At 43.1% G+C, this 15,478-nt stretch overlaps 2 protein-coding genes across 2 annotated transcripts; both read right to left on the bottom strand.

Annotated features, from left to right (window-relative positions):
- Positions 1–1,053: 1,053 nt before the first annotated feature.
- LOC124695488 (dirigent protein 24-like) lies at positions 1,054–1,914 on the bottom strand. The gene has a single exon (XM_047228328.1). It carries the CDS (start codon positions 1,912–1,914, stop codon positions 1,054–1,056), a length of 861 nt encoding a protein of 286 aa, XP_047084284.1.
- A 3,771-nt stretch (positions 1,915–5,685) lies between these two features.
- Positions 5,686–11,613, bottom strand: LOC124702296. The gene is made up of 5 exons (XM_047234421.1): positions 11,511–11,613; positions 9,785–9,840; positions 7,145–9,076; positions 6,642–6,900; positions 5,686–6,560 (listed from the first exon to the last, which is right to left on the bottom strand). Exons 1-5 carry the CDS (start codon positions 11,611–11,613, stop codon positions 5,908–5,910), a joined length of 3,003 nt encoding a protein of 1,000 aa, XP_047090377.1. The 3' UTR covers positions 5,686–5,907.
- Positions 11,614–15,478: the final 3,865 nt, after the last annotated feature.

Below are 15,478 nucleotides of genomic sequence, written 5' to 3'. Positions count from 1 at the left end.
GGCCTAACGCCGCCGCTATCAATCCGCACGTACGTGTACGCTGGAGAGGTGGGGTCATCTTTGTTGTGAAATGTATATGTGGATTGCCTAGCCCTTTCCATCAGTTCGGACTTTTGGTTCAAGTGGCTAGTGCATGAAGCTTAACATGGTATCAGAGCCCTAGGTCTCGAGTTCAAATCCTGGCTTTCACATGGTTTTCGCAATTAAGCCTTGATGTTGCCCCCCTCTTTAGCCACCGCTGATGCCCTGTTTCGGTGTGCTCTTCTTCTTTCACGTGTTGACTTTCTCTTCTCCCGTCACACACGAGTGGGGGTGTTGTGAAATGTATATGTGGATTGCCTAGCCCTTTCCATCAGTTCGGACTTTTGGTTCAAGTGGCTAGTGCATGAAGCTTAACAATCTTCTTGCACCTTTGTCGTTGCTCCCACACCCCCTCCGATGATGATTGTGGCACGGCGGCCGAAGAGGAGCCGGCACCCCCAATGGTCAAGATCAGCCGTCAAGAAGCTCCACTGCGTCTAGGAGCAGGAGACCGCTGAGGCGCGACAGCACGAGGAGGAGGACACGCGCTGGACCATCCATCAGGTGCATGTGCGCCTACGAGGAGTTCCAGCGGAAGGACGCCGTTCGCCGCGTGAAGACGGAGCTCGTTGAGCTCAAGTGGGAGGAGCTCGCCGTCGGTCGTCGTTCGTCGCCTGCTCACAAGCCCCGGTGAGGTATCTCGGGGCCAATTTTTGGTAAATTTAGGGTTGCGGTAGGCTAGATTAGGTTTTTTATTCTACGTTTCTGGTGATTTTGCATCTGTATGATGTATCCATGAACTCAATCGCGATCAATGTTTTGATGAACTGCTTGATCACTTTAAAGTTCTCCCACGAGAATAGTTGGAGTACTGAACTTTACTTGGATTTGGAGATACGATCAAACGGTCTATGTTACTACATTACACATATGGCATTCCGGATAAATACTTCAAATTACAAACGTTGAACGCGACAGCAAAGCATCATATAACCTGGAATAGTACATTAGTTAAGAAGCAGCCAGCTCTGCTCAGGAGAGGTGAACGTTGAACTGGAGCATGTTTTTTCCACCGTCGGTGGTGTGCTGATCGTCGGTTTGCAGCGTCTGAATGGCGGCGAAGCCCTTGGCGTTCTGGTACTTCCCGGTGCCGCCGATGATGGTGACGTGGGACGCGGGCGCCGCCATCCGGTGCACCCCGACGAAGCTGAGCGTGTCGCCGTGCACTTCGCCGCCGCCGAACATGGCCGTCAGGACGACCGTCTTGCTGATGCCGTCCTTCGAGGTCGCGACATGGAACCCCTGCGCACTGCCAACGACCGCGGCGCCGAGCTCGTGGCTCTCGGTGAGGTCTTCGTCGATGATGGTGGTCGTGCCGAAGAGGGCGTTTTGGGGCGCCGCACCGGTCGGCATGTCGCCCGCGTTGACGGAGGGGATATTATTGTTGCTGTTGTCCGCGACGAAGTTGACGGATGTACTTCCGAAGACGCCGTTGCCGTTGGCCAGGTCGGCGGCGCTCGCCACCACTCCAGTCACCATGAGCGCCGCCATCGGCCGCGAGCCGCCGCCGAGGATGTCGTGCATGAAGAACGTCAGCGGCGGGTGGTCACCCGCGTCAGACACGCCACCGTTTGCCGTTACACCTTCGGCCGCAGTGGGAGCTGCTCCTGCAGCGCCAGCGGCATTGGATGGCAAAGGTAATGCCGCCGCGGGCCCGGGCACCGGCACTACCACTGGGTCAGCAGACGGCTCGGTCGGCACCTGCAATGGATCGACCGGCAGAGGAGCTTGTACCGGAGGAGTCGCCGCGGGATGCTCGTCGAGGACGCGGCCGGCGAATGCGCAGCTCGCGACAGCGAGCGCGACCATCAAACAGAGCGCCACCTTGACCATCTTCAAACGTATGTGTTTGGACTTCGGAGGACACCGGAGAAGAGCAGGGGCTCTGTGTTCAGAGAGTTCAGAGGCTACGTGCTCCAAAGTAAATTCTTCGAGTGGCGACTGCTGCTGCCTGCTGGTGGTGTGCATCAGTGAGTGCGTGTGTTCGCTAGATTTATACGGGGTTTTCGGTGTGCAGATCAAATGGAGTGGTGTATGTGTGGCAGGTGCATGCAGACCGGGAAACAGGTGGAGTTGCTCTGGTGTTGCGGGGTTGTTGCACAAGATACTATCGGAATCTATCCTCCCGGCGACACGAGGAATTGTTGGGATGAGTCAGATGACATAGGGAAACCGATGCATCGTTCCGAGGAGTTGGCGATGGGAGTGACGAGTTTTGTTCAAGCAAATCAGCATGTGTTCGCGTAGGCGGATAGACACAATAATGCAACGGACTTTAGTGTGTACTAATAACCACCATATATTGTTATTATCTATTATTATATCCAAGAGACAATTTAATATTTGTAAAAAGATTAAATTTGTTGGAGCAAGCCCATGCAACGGACGAGTAGTGCGTACCACACATAGCGTAGTAGCAAACCAATATAATCAACCACAACGAGCTTTGTTACGTTGATAGTGACGCTCCGATGGAAGTCCTACAATTTGTACTAGAGACCCAGATATATGTCAACTACATAACCATGCTTAATTTTGTGCATGAATCTTTATTTCGGAACCGCCACCAGCGCTTGTATAGAGAAGATCATATCGAGGGGATTGCAGTTGCAGGCGACCATCTCAAACAATCGAACCGTATATAGGCGAAAGCAGAATCTATTTAAGTCATTTATGTGTCGATGATTACTGTTAGTGATGCTATTTGAATATCAAGTGCACAACATATACACGCTGTCATCTGGTGTAACTTGCAAGACATATTTAACCACAAAAACAGGGTAAATAATCATGCTAACATACAATTTAGACTCTAGATTCTACAAATATGCTTACCTAATCCTACACAACAACCCTCTATTAAGATATTTGTTAGACAATATGAATACTATATCTCTACAATAAATATGTATATACTCTCTCCGTTACATATTAGTTGTTGTTGATGTAATTGATTTAGTACTATGGGATTATGAAAAATTAGTCGATGAAGAGATCTATGCTACAAGAATTTAAATCTAGAATAATGAAGTATTTTTTTAACAATATGCATCACGAATATATTAACTATATTAACTCAGAATGCTACAACTAACATTTGATAACTTTTTATGTGGTTAACGATGACAAATAAAAAAGTATCCATGTTAAAACTGTATAAAAGTTTGATAGAAATTATTAAGATCAATTTAGCCACAGATCCAGAATTTTGTTTCAGCTGGTTCTAGAGCGACTCTTCGAGCCAAATCTATTTGTGAAGCCACGCGAGATGTTCAACTTCCGTGCCCAAAACAAATGAAACTATTACTTAGAAAATCTGTACACAAAGAATCAATTACTCATGCTGAACGAAACAGAAAGATTCTGATGCAACCATAATGGTTGGTACCAATGGACTAATTGGCCAGTACTCATCATGAGGTGGAGATATGGTTTTCAGGAGAGTGGGCTTCGGACTACTCGTCGCCAATCTAGATTCTCACATAGCCCAAGTTGTATTTTTTTGGTACTTTTGTTCATTGCACTAGTTTAAAATAGCTCCCTGCTTGGTAATAAATTGTTGGGTATATGCCCTAGAGGCAAGCATGGATGATATGTTTTCAGATGTAATCATAAAGTTAGGCTCTCTTTATATGAACATGTATATGTACCATCGAGTACATGATTCGGTTGTGAAGCTATGTATTCATATTGTTCATAATAGATTGTCTTTAATCGTCAAGGTTGTGTTTGGACACATAACCTAGAGTAATGTGCAAGTCACCTAATGGCCCGGTTCCACTGGCCATGGGCATCGTGATGTTAATCCCATATGCACTAACTCGGCTAATGTGTTAAGCAAGTCGGACTTATCCATATTGAAACGCTACGAGCAGATTCTCATTTATGTCGCACTCGATGAAATCCTTATACATGAGGTTATAGCATCATCCGAGTAGTGGATCGGTCAAATTAGATTCCGCCAAACTTTGTTCCGTAATAATGCACTTATAAGGGTAGAGTTCGGGCTGGCTCAGAATCAAGTTGCGTGATGTCGATAACCAAAACGAGAATTTTCTCCCCGTGGGAAGCATGGCCATGTTTGAGTCGGTTAAGTGTTAACCGGACGGCCGACTAGGAGTTAGTTAGATGGAATCACATATCATACATAGGATAGACCCATAAAGATTTACAATCGTGTTCTAAACAATTGGCTGGGGCCATTCCTAGTAAAAATTGTAGAGTTCACAATTTTTTATTTAAAATATGAGAAAATAATACCAAAGGGGTTTGAAATTTTGAGTTGGGAGCTAGGCCCCCACTCGGCCGTGCTTGGGTCCACCCCTGATCGTGGATCAAGAAGAAACTTAATCTATTCAAGGGATGATAATAACTTACCTATATCTTGGCAAGGAATATCGTGAAGTAAAAGGACTTGAACGAAAGTCACATTGGAGAAAGGTTTGTCATATGACTTCACGTTACTTGGGAACGGGCATGTTCTGCTAGGATCCGCTATTCAGTTATCGACTTGAGGCCTTGATGGAAGTGACCTGGACTCGGAGCCGCGACCTGGAGGAGTAACTCTAGTCATGTTGTGGTCGTAACTCGTGAACCTATAGGCTTACACACTTATAGAAAGGAGCCCACGTGAATTAGATCTGTGGACATTGGGAATATGGTTCTAATTGGTATCAAGAGCCGAGCCCGTTCAGAAACAATATATAAGTGAGATGGATGGGAAAGATTCGCTACCCTAGCTGTCATTTTGATCTCATTTCCAAATTGAGAAATATTACGTGGTGCTTCTCTTTGCACATGTGGATACCTTAGTAACCTTACACGTGTGATGGTCAAGATCAAGGAGTTCGTGGATCCACTGGAGCTATTTGTGGGATCAGACTCTACTGCCCTCACGCGCTACATCAAGTTTCCAAATTGAGAAATATTACGCGGTAATCATCGTGGCCTATCAGGTTTATCTTGGATTACTGTGTAAATTTTTTTTTGTTGCAAGTGTTGCATCTCTATGTGACCCAACATAATCGTTAGTTTCTATTGCTTGATCCATTGCTCGATTGCTTGTCTTGGTAATGACAGGTAACTGCTGCTACTGGTGTGAATGTTTGATAAGTTTATACAAGGTTTTTTGGGTGTGCAAATCAAATCAACTAATGTTGCAGTTGCAGACTGGGACACAAGGGTGGAGTTGTTACTCGATCCGAACCTGACCACGCGGGTGGAGTTTTTGCCTGGACATCTTCTGCGATCTTGCACATATACATACTACAGCTACAGGCAAATTTAGGAGAAACTAGCAATAGTTGGGCATCGATCCGACGAGATGCAACCAAATCAGCAGTGTATTTACAGGTTCAGGCAAATGCTTGAAATGCGCCCCAAAAAATGACGACCAGTCACAAGTTTTGCTCTGCAAGATTCTGCACTATTTCATGACTAGTGTGCATATTTCACATGCTGACCGCTAAAACCCCGCTGGCACTGTGTCACAGCTAACAAAAGCATACTGATATTTGCATGTAACACTGAGGCAAAACCTACCAAACAAGGCTATGATATACCAAAAATTCACATCTATACTCCATTACTCCGGCAAAGAGCCACTGGTTCTCTCCAGTTGGGAGGGAAAAACACTAGGTCACAGTTATTAAAGCTAATAGTTACAACAAATCCCACCGAAAATTCACTTGTAATGATGATTCATTACAAACCTGTCTGTTGCTGTTTTTCACTAGGCATGGAGAACTCCCAGGCGCTTGGCACCTTTCAGGAACCACCGACCCATCGATACGCTAGAAGGCAATTGGTACAATTTCATGTTACATTCTAGCCACAAAACCTACCAGATCGTCTCATCCCCAGAAACTCTGCTATGGTTTCCTCCAGCAGACCCTCAAGTACCATTGTCCCTATCTCCCTCCCGACAAGATCGACACCATCTTCAGAACCATGCCGCTCCAACTCCATCATCAGCGGGTCGACCTGATTACAGTCCATTTCTTGCCGTAACTGGAACACCCCCTGCCACACATACTCAACAAATCCCTCCTGATCCCATCTGGACGATAACCTTCGGAACAATCCCTTCGACCCATGATGAACCAGAGAGGTCATTACTTCTGCAATGACGGCATTCGTGAGATCAAACAGGAGCATCCTCTCAGACCGTTGCCATAGAATGAGGCCGCTGTACTTGTTTTCAAGTATCTCGAATAAATCAGGGCCAGCAGGTTGTTCCGAAAAGCAGTAAATGTCAAGTTGCCCATCCTGGTAAGCTGCATCAATGCCCAATAAGGTGAGCATATCAAGCACATAAGAGAAATCCCTCTCTTCTTCATCCATAAAAGCATGGGATATCTCCATTTCAGGAAGTGGCTGATTTGTTGAGGCATCCTCATCGTCGCTTGCTATAAGATGATCGGTGGCGTCTGCGTCCTCAGTAGTCTCCGTTTTGAGAAGCTGAAGTTGCATGCGTAGTCCTATGATATTACAGAAATTCAAACTTAGGAGCCGAGAATTAAAGAGGAGATGAGGAGGCAAAGAAAAAGTAAACCACTTGCCTTGAATATCTGCACTAATTTTCTCGAAATCTCCAGAGTAAACTTCTTCAGTATCCAAGGAAGATTCAAGAACAGACACTGGACTTGGCTGTTCATCATTGCTGGAGCCCGTCGGAGAGTCTGATCCTGTCGGGTGAATCCACAAGGATTGATTGTCAGAATCATGATGGTGCTCAATCCCCACAGGAGATTCTGTTCCTGTTGGCGGACTAAAGAGAGCTGAGTAATCATCATCCAGATAGTTTTCAATCCCCTCAGCCTGAAATACAATATATATACAACCAAAATTAGGTAAACATGTCAATTGGTAATCAAGTGAGCTTTTAAAATTACCAAAGAGCTTAAGACTTTCTTGAGGGGGAGAAGAGGGGAGAAAAAATGAATGGGATGAACAAATGTATTTAACTATCGTACAAATTGATGCATCTCCAGAGAAATTTATTAAGGATCCAAGCGAAGAAATGCATAATAAGCTAAAATTAGGCAGTATACATGTAATATACCTGAGTCTGTAGATTGTCAACATCAGGGACACGAATGAGCAAATCTAATGCTGTTGGTGGCTGCCGGTGCATTTCCTGATTCAGTTTAGCAGGAGAAAGTTGTTCTTTGTTCTGTTCAAAAACTGCAGAACTGGTATCCAAATGGCACATTACATCTAACTCATGGCCAGGATCCACGGTATGAGCAAGTGCTTGTTCAGATGAATCTGGCATGTCAACAACATCTGTTGGTTTCTGAGAACTTACATGTACTTCATGGTCAATCATCATTCTTTCCTCGTCATCTGGGGACACTTGTTCAGGTACATCACCGCGAAAAGCTGAACCTCTAACCAGCAATTTTCTTTGTCTGCTATGGCATGCATTCTCGGAATCATGGGGTCCTATTTTGAGAACATCCTTAAGCATGGAAAACTCGGTTTTTCTACTGCTTTTTTTTCGGTTGCTCGCCTTTTGAACACTCTGGTGTGAAGATGACAGAATAGATTTGGACCTTGCTGAACTACTTGGAGCTACACCTCTCCAACCATCCTTGCTGCTGATCCCGAGGGGATTGCTACACGAGCCTGGCATTCCATTTCTCTGCAATTCTCCCTTTGGACTTTCCTGGTCGGACAGAGCAAACATGTCTCCAAGCACGCTGAAGCCATTACTCTCAGGTTCTTGATTCTGAAATTGATGGGCTATCTTCCATCTGCTAGAGAGATGTTTCTTTGCTTCCTTGATGACTGATGATTCATTTGAATGTGCTGGTGAAGAGTTGAAGCTGGAAGAATCCCAACTATCACATAGCTCAGAAGACCTATGGACTGTCTCAGAAGTCTTGAGCTTAGTACGAGATGACACAAAATACGAGCTTTCATCTGACAAAAGTGTGCTGGTATCTGGTTGGAGAATCTGTTTCCTATTACCACCACCCCTAGCAGCTCTCATTTGTTTTGTAATCTCTCTAGCAATTTCTCTAGATCCCTTTTTTATATGACCTACTGTTTCAGGATTGCCAAGGGACACTTGACACATGGAATCTTCAGTGTATGGACTCCACATGCCATCTTCCTGACATGATGTGTGCCTTCTGTAATCAGAATGAGGGATTTCATGTGAAAGAGCAAAGGATCCTTCAATGTCCCGAGCTTTATCAAGGCTTGGCTTCAAGACAACAATCCGTGTGGGACAAGCTCGTTTATCACTTATTTCCTGATGACTTGATCTTGATAATTTCTGCCTCAGTGAACCTGAGTCATCTTTGGGGGATTGACTGGATAACTTAGCAGGCGGTTTCCTTGTAGAGTGTTTGTGAAAAAAGCTTTCAATGCCATTATCTTGTGAATAGATATTGTCTGTATCCACAAATAGATTTCTTTTAGATGGCTTCAATATTGTAATGCAGTTTGCATTAGATGAGGGAGAACGCTGATCTTGTTTTTCAAGAAATTCCAGAAGAAGATCCTTGTTAGATACCAATGCATCAAGTGTCTCATTCAACTCTTCTGACATCTGAAGGGATTCATCTGTAGAAAGACGTTTTGCATCCATAAATTTTTGTCTTATGAAATCTAGGTTAGCCTTCTCAGTTGCATCAAATCTGGAAGTTGCATTTCCATTTTTAGCTCGGTATGCCGCCCTTACTCTCATCGCATCCATAACCTCAAAAACATCTTTGACCTCTGGCATCTCATCAGTCCTTCTCCTCTGTGGGAGATATCTATCATGAGAAATACAAGCTGAAGTGTTGTGTGCACGACTTTTGCTATGTCTGTGATGGCTACGGGTCCCAACCGAAGGGAGTGAATCAAGACCCATTAGTCTTCCTACAGCGCCTGGTGACGTATGCCTAGCATTGGCATCTTTTGAGAACTCTTCGTCTATTAGCTTTTTCATCGGTACACAGCTGGTCTGTCTTGGTTTACTTTTCCTGATTTCCTCATCAATCTGAAAAAAAAAGGACATACCAATATATTAGTTAAGCAATCAAATAACTAGGACAAAATGAATTGACAGCAGAAGATAACTACTGAAGTATAGTCAATTTCCAAAGATGTTAAACCACATGTTTCCCAGTGATATGCCAGAAGGAACTATAGAAAACTATGGTTCTACCTCAAGTTATTCCATATCACGTTTTAATATCAAAATAGAAAAGGTGCGAAATATGCAAACAAGATAAGTAATATAGGCAAGTATAGAATAACAGAAGTTGAAATGATCATAAAATAACTCCACGAGAAAGATAAAGTTTCTCATATATAGATGTTATAAATGGTGTATTTTGGTCTTCTAGTACAATTGGATTTCAAAGTTCATACTATTTTGTCACGTGTGAACATACAGGGAATAGCGGAGGTAAGTTAAGCCAAATGGCTTTGGAGCTTTAGCACCCGTCTCTACTACAGCAGAATGATGTAGCTAGCTATTTTCAATAATTGTATATTCGTGAAGCAAACTTGATACTGCAAAACATGTATCAAATGTTTATATTAGAACAACATGTGCTGACCCATTTTAAGCTCCCTAGTTTCATATCAGAGGGTTATAGTTAGTATTTGGAAAGGGGAATCTGCACAATATTAAAGCTTAAATTACAACTGCAAACATATGTAGCATGTGATATAGCTCTTTAGCTAAACTCAGATCACTCACCAGAGTATGAGAGAGTATCCTTGAGTTACTTGCTTGTTTCCTCAATGACCCAGCCACTGTTTTAAAGAGAAAAAGGACAGTAAATATTTTGCATAGATATACACGACATGAAATTGGCAGAAGAAGCAATATGACAGCATGGTAAGAAGAAGGAACTTCATGTCGAACTATTTTTTTCTGCGAGGAAAAGGAGAAAAAAAAAAGGCAGGCCATATAGAGAGCAGTCTCCAGCATAATAATTACAGGCATAGTAGAAAGGAGATATACCTAGCACAATAATTACATGCAAATATCAAGTAGAACAACATCTCAAGAGAAGACCAGAAAGAGCTGATACAAGGTGTGTTAGCTTCGCCATCGTGCCATTTCTTTGAATAAATTCACACGATTTAATTTTAAAAAATTGAAGAAAATGCATAATCACAACAACCACCTGGTGAAGAACGCCATCATGGGAAGCATTGAACCCCGAGTAAAAATGACTATGTGTGATGAACTGATGATTGGCGAACCGCACTCGGTGTAGAAATATAGCATGAAATATTTTACTTATGTGCTTAGTAAACAAAAGATTGTGCATGGTACTTTGATTCCCGAATGGCAGGCTGAATTTTTACCAACCTTTGCACTTTGTTTATAACCAACGGTCAATTCACTGAGGATGGGGAAACTGATACAGAATAAGTTACGGCTCTTGTACAGACACGGACAAATTCAAACAAAGATTCTCCTGGTGATTAGAATAAGAAGCCCCACTTGGCCATGAACCTTCACGGCACCCAACTGACATGGGGACACAAGAGGAGGCCATAATTTAATGCTTCTAGTTACATCTCCAGCAAAATTACGGGCAAATGAGGTTTCTTTGCGTGATCTGGTGGGAAGTGTCAAGTTGACAACATCACACATTTCCTCTACATGCCTCTAGCTAGAGTCTAGAGTGTACAGTCTCTGTCTGCCCACCGCGACCCACCTAATAATCTAGAGTTCATCCAAAGACTGCAAAACTGGATGCATTTCTTCCACGTCTGGTTTAGGGGTTGGCTTTTGTCCTAGAACTTGCACGGCAACCTTAATGTAACTTCAAATTAAAGAACCAGAGGGAAAAAGACATGTCCGCTATAATCGTTTGAAATTCAAAACAAGAATCTTCTCTCTCCAATAAAGGCTTTGATGAAACCTAAAGTACATGGGAAAGTTATGCCCCCGTCCGTTTGCTTAAAACAACAGGGATGGATAGATAAAATAAGTACACACTGGTGTTAATATATCTATCTATGAACACAGAAAATTAATGTGAATCTACTCTAATTATAAATCCCCACAATTAGCACTGCCAAAAAGGCGTCATTTTCAGTATGATTAATCACTGAAATCCCGGTAACATTAAAAAAAAGTGGTGGTAGAATAGGAAATTTAATTCAGATATATTAGCAAAACCCTAAAAAAAATCTGAGGATGATTAATGTGCAAGCAATCCCAAAGCTTCCGACGGAAGCACGAAGGAAATAAAGCAATCCCCCATCTCCCAACGCGACAACAACAGAACAAAGAAAAAACCCCAAAACCTTCACTATCAAGGAGCAAATAAGGGATTTCCTAAAAAAAATCAAGTAAGGGATCTCTATCACATGGTCTCTAAAAAAAATCCAAAATTTACGCCACCCAAAAGAAAACAAAAACCGGGATGATTAATCGAAAGGGACTAGAGCAGGCGAGCACGGACCATGGTGATCGACGGCGGGCTCCGCAGGCCGAGCACCGTTCCGGTCGAACGACTCGCCGCCCTCCCCCCTGCGCCTCGATCTGCTGCGCCCGACGCTGGCCATGCCCGGCGGCGGCCCTCCTAGAGCCTGACGGGCCCGGAAGAAGCGGCGAGGCAGCCGCTCATCCACTCCGTGGACGCGAGGGGCGGCGACGGAGCAGCGGAGGACGACGGGCGGAATCGATCTGCGCAGCTGTGCTGTGCGCGTGAGGAGTGGTGGCGTGCGAGGGGGAGGGAGGGGGGGAACGCAACGGGCTTCCCTGTTTTTGTTTTCGCGTCGCCGTTGCTGGCTAGCTGGAGTGTCTGCCCACGACCTGTTCCGGGGCAGTGGTTTTTGTTTGTATCTCGCGGTTTCCGCTCTACTAGCTCACACTTTTCACTTTTCTCTCTCTCTCATCAGGTCCCCATCTTTATCTATCACTATCTCCCAAAAGAAATTTCTTTATCTCCAAATTGAATTTTGCACATCTTCTTTTTTTCTATACATATATTAGCATACATGTTTAGTTTTATTGGGTGAGCCCCTTTTTTCTTCTTTTTCGCGTGTACACCCAGGTGAGTTAGTAAATTGCGATTTAATATTTCCTTAATATAAGTTAGGAGGTGATGAAGTTCATGGAAGTGAAATTGGGAGAATTTATTTGTAGTCGTCGGCAGAGGGCAACTCACCACTAAATGCATTTGTGAATATTCTTAGATGTTTTTAGATGTGATACCAAGGATAACGGTAATTCTAGAGTGTCTTATATTACATCTCTTCTGCTTGCCGCCAAATACCGCTATTGACCAGAAAACGACATGATTTGAAGTTCCTTTTATTGGCTAGATATTTAATAACAGCCTAGGGTTTTGCGGCTACTTTATACTTTGCTCGAGTTTCTTCCTAGGTTTTCTACGATGACGACAAAGCGATTTAATGTGCGACAAGGCGACGCTGCCCTAACCTAAATTATTCTCAAAGAGTTATGACTCGAATCATTCCTTCTACGGAAGACGGTATGAAATGGCATACCAAGAAGTTTGCTCGCTAGCTGGAATCTGAATCTGGCCACGACCTTGTCTGCTGGTTTTGCTTGTATCTTTTTGTTTTTGCTCTAGCTCACACTTTCTCTCTCTCTCATCATGTTTGTCTATCTCTATCTTCAAACTAAATTTTGCATATATATATTCTCTTTTTTTAATATTTTCTCCATATTTAGTAGGTGTATAGCTTCTCTCTATTGTGATGGTTTCATATATCCAGATTTATCGATGGAACCTTATTCGCATGTAGGCCTCCATAATTTCAAAAGAAATAAATTTACTATTTTTACATAGAAGTTTAGTGAGGGACTTCATGTTCGAGTGAAACAATATATAAATGATTTGTTATGATTATTAAATGTTTTCAATTATGCTATCATGATAACAATAGTTCTAGAGCGTGTTTCTCTGGCTTGACGCCAAATGCCAGTCGGGCTCAGGAAGCAACAATATACGAAAGTTATTTTAATTCGCTATATATAATTCAAATGGTAGGTTATTACTTGATACGTTATCATTCTTTTGATGTTAGTCGGTACAAAGCAACAAAACAAGACTTTAGGGTTGATAAAGTCCGTGTTCGAATAAAGTTGGGGGACTTTATTTAAGAATGTCATTGTTGAACAATTCATGTATTTTCTTGATATAATTTTGGAGGTGATGAACTTCATGATGGAGTGAAATTGGAAGAATTTATTTGTAGTCATGGGCGTACCACTAAATGCATTTGTGAATATTCTTAGATGTTTTCAGTAGTGTTACCAAGGATAACGGTAATTCTAGAGTGTGTTATATTACATCTCTTCTGCTTGCCGCCAAATACCGCTATTGATCAGAAAACGACATGATTCGAAGTTCCTTTTGTTGGCTAGATATTTAATAACAAGCCTAGGGTTTTGTGGCTACTTTATACTTTGCTCGAGTTTCTTCCTAGGTTTTCTACGATGGCGCCAAAGTTATTTAATGTGCGACATGGCGACGTTGCCCTAACCTAAATGGTTCTCAAAGAGTTATGACTCGAATCGTTCCTTTTACGGAAGATGGCTAAAATGACATACCAAGAAGTTTGCTCGCTAGCTGGAGTCTGGCCACGACCTTGTCTGCTGATTTTGTTTGTATCTTTTGGTTTTCGCTCTAGCTCACACTTTCTCTCTCTCGTCGTGTTTGTCTATCTCTATCTTCAAACTAAATTTTGCATATATATTCTCTTTTTGTGATATTTTCTCCATATTAATTGGTGTCTACCTTATCTCTATTGTGATAGTTTCATATATTCAGATTTATCGATGGAACCTTATTCGCATGTAGGCCTCCATAATTTCAAAAGAAATAAATTTACTATTTTTACATAGAAGTTTAGTGATGGACTTCATGTTCGAGTGAAACAATATATAAATGATTTGTTATGATTATTAAATGTTTTCAATTATGCTATCATGATAACAATAGTTCTAGAGCGTGTTTCTCTGGCTTGACGTCAAATGCCAGTCGGGCTCAGGAAACAACGATATATGAAAGTTATTTTAATTGACCATATATATATATCGAATGCTAGGTTATTACTTGATACGTTATCATTCGCTTGATGTTAGTCGGTACAAAGCAACAAAACAAGAATTTGGGGTTGATATCCGTGTTCAAATAAAGATGGGGGACTTTATTTAAGAATGTCATTGTTGAACAATGCATGTATTTTTAAGATTCTTGGAGATTTCTCGTGATGGGCAATGATAGTTCTAGAGTGTTATACGGAGTGGTACACATCTTCAGCTCCCTTCAAAAGCCAAATCATGTGCGTGCTCGAGAAGCAACATGATATGAAGTTGCATTTATCGATTAAATAGATAATATCACTCCTAGGGTTGCACCTTCCACGAACTGTTACTACTTCATGCTTCGCTCGAGTTTCTTCCTAGGTTTTCTAAACGCTGACAAAAAGTACTTTAATTTGCAAGAAGGCGGTGGTTACGAACTTAACGTTATTGTTATGCGGAATTTCTTACTTCGTAGCCATCGTTTTATTCGCGTAAAGTTATGGGAGGATATAGTGAGAAGAAAAAAAATGGGGCAGAACTGATCACACTGATCACGCAAGAATAAAAACGTTTCTTGCATCCTATTTTTGTTGCGTGATAGTAGTTTTGTACATGAGAGAAAAAAAATACAAAGGCCCAATGGGGCAAGCCGGGTTCACACACAAGTGACACGATCACACTGCAGTACTTAAAATAGTAGTACTAGTATACACGCTCGAGCTTGGAGAGTTGAGGTTAAGTTGACCATTGAACAGGTTAAAGAAAAGCTCAACTGGAAATATAAAAAAAAAAATCCGACGCAACACGCTCGAGCTGGGACAGTTGGACGAAACAGAAGCATGCGACACCACGACTCCCAAAGAAAAAGCCCCTCACAAAACCACACGGAAATTATAAAATAAGAGAGAGCCTATTTGCAAAAGCAGCCTACAACAGCTACTACTAAGAAAAAAAAATCATGGAAAATGTTGTGCTCAAAGAACAGCACTACCGGCGAGTGGCCCCATAGTTTGGCGTGGTCTCAGTCCACAGTGGACCAAGCTGACACCAGCGTCGCGCCGAGGTGGTCCCGGGGCGCGCACGTGTACCGCAAGCAGGTTGCTGGTGGGCCCGGTCCATGACCGGCTTGAAGCGCAGTCGTGCTCGCTGTATGCGCGCGCCGGTGGGAGAAAACGGCCCGCGCGATACGGGATCCGGCCGAGCCGGACGTAAAAAAAAAAGGACGGGCGTGGGCCTGGCTCGATCCGGTCCGTCCGGCCGGCGGGGCCACGAGGAGAGGGATCCGACGTGCGCGGTCAGCGATGGTCACTGGATACGGTCCGGATGTTTCGTGCATCGTGTCTGATTATCTGATACTAGATTTAGATGTGC

The sequence above is a fragment of the Lolium rigidum genome, chromosome 3 (assembly GCF_022539505.1).
Source record: "Lolium rigidum isolate FL_2022 chromosome 3, APGP_CSIRO_Lrig_0.1, whole genome shotgun sequence".
NCBI lineage: Eukaryota > Viridiplantae > Streptophyta > Magnoliopsida > Poales > Poaceae > Lolium > Lolium rigidum.
The sequence above is the reverse complement of the archived record's forward strand: the minus strand, read 5'-3'. Positions and strand labels throughout refer to the sequence as shown.

Excerpts from the sequence above, each read along its gene's own strand:
- LOC124695488 (XM_047228328.1), bottom strand. The coding sequence starts at position 1,914 with ATGGTCAAGGTGGCGCTCTGTTTGATGGTCGCGCTCGCTGTCGCGAGC.
- LOC124702296 (XM_047234421.1), bottom strand. The coding sequence starts at position 11,613 with ATGGCCAGCGTCGGGCGCAGCAGATCGAGGCGCAGGGGGGAGGGCGGC. Across the intron at positions 9,841-11,510 it reads GCCCGCCGTCGATCACCATG|TGGCTGGGTCATTGAGGAAA; the intron begins GTCCGTGCTCGC and ends TCTTTAAAACAG. Across the intron at positions 6,901-7,144 it reads TTGACAATCTACAGACTCAG|GCTGAGGGGATTGAAAACTA; the intron begins GTATATTACATG and ends ATTGTATTTCAG.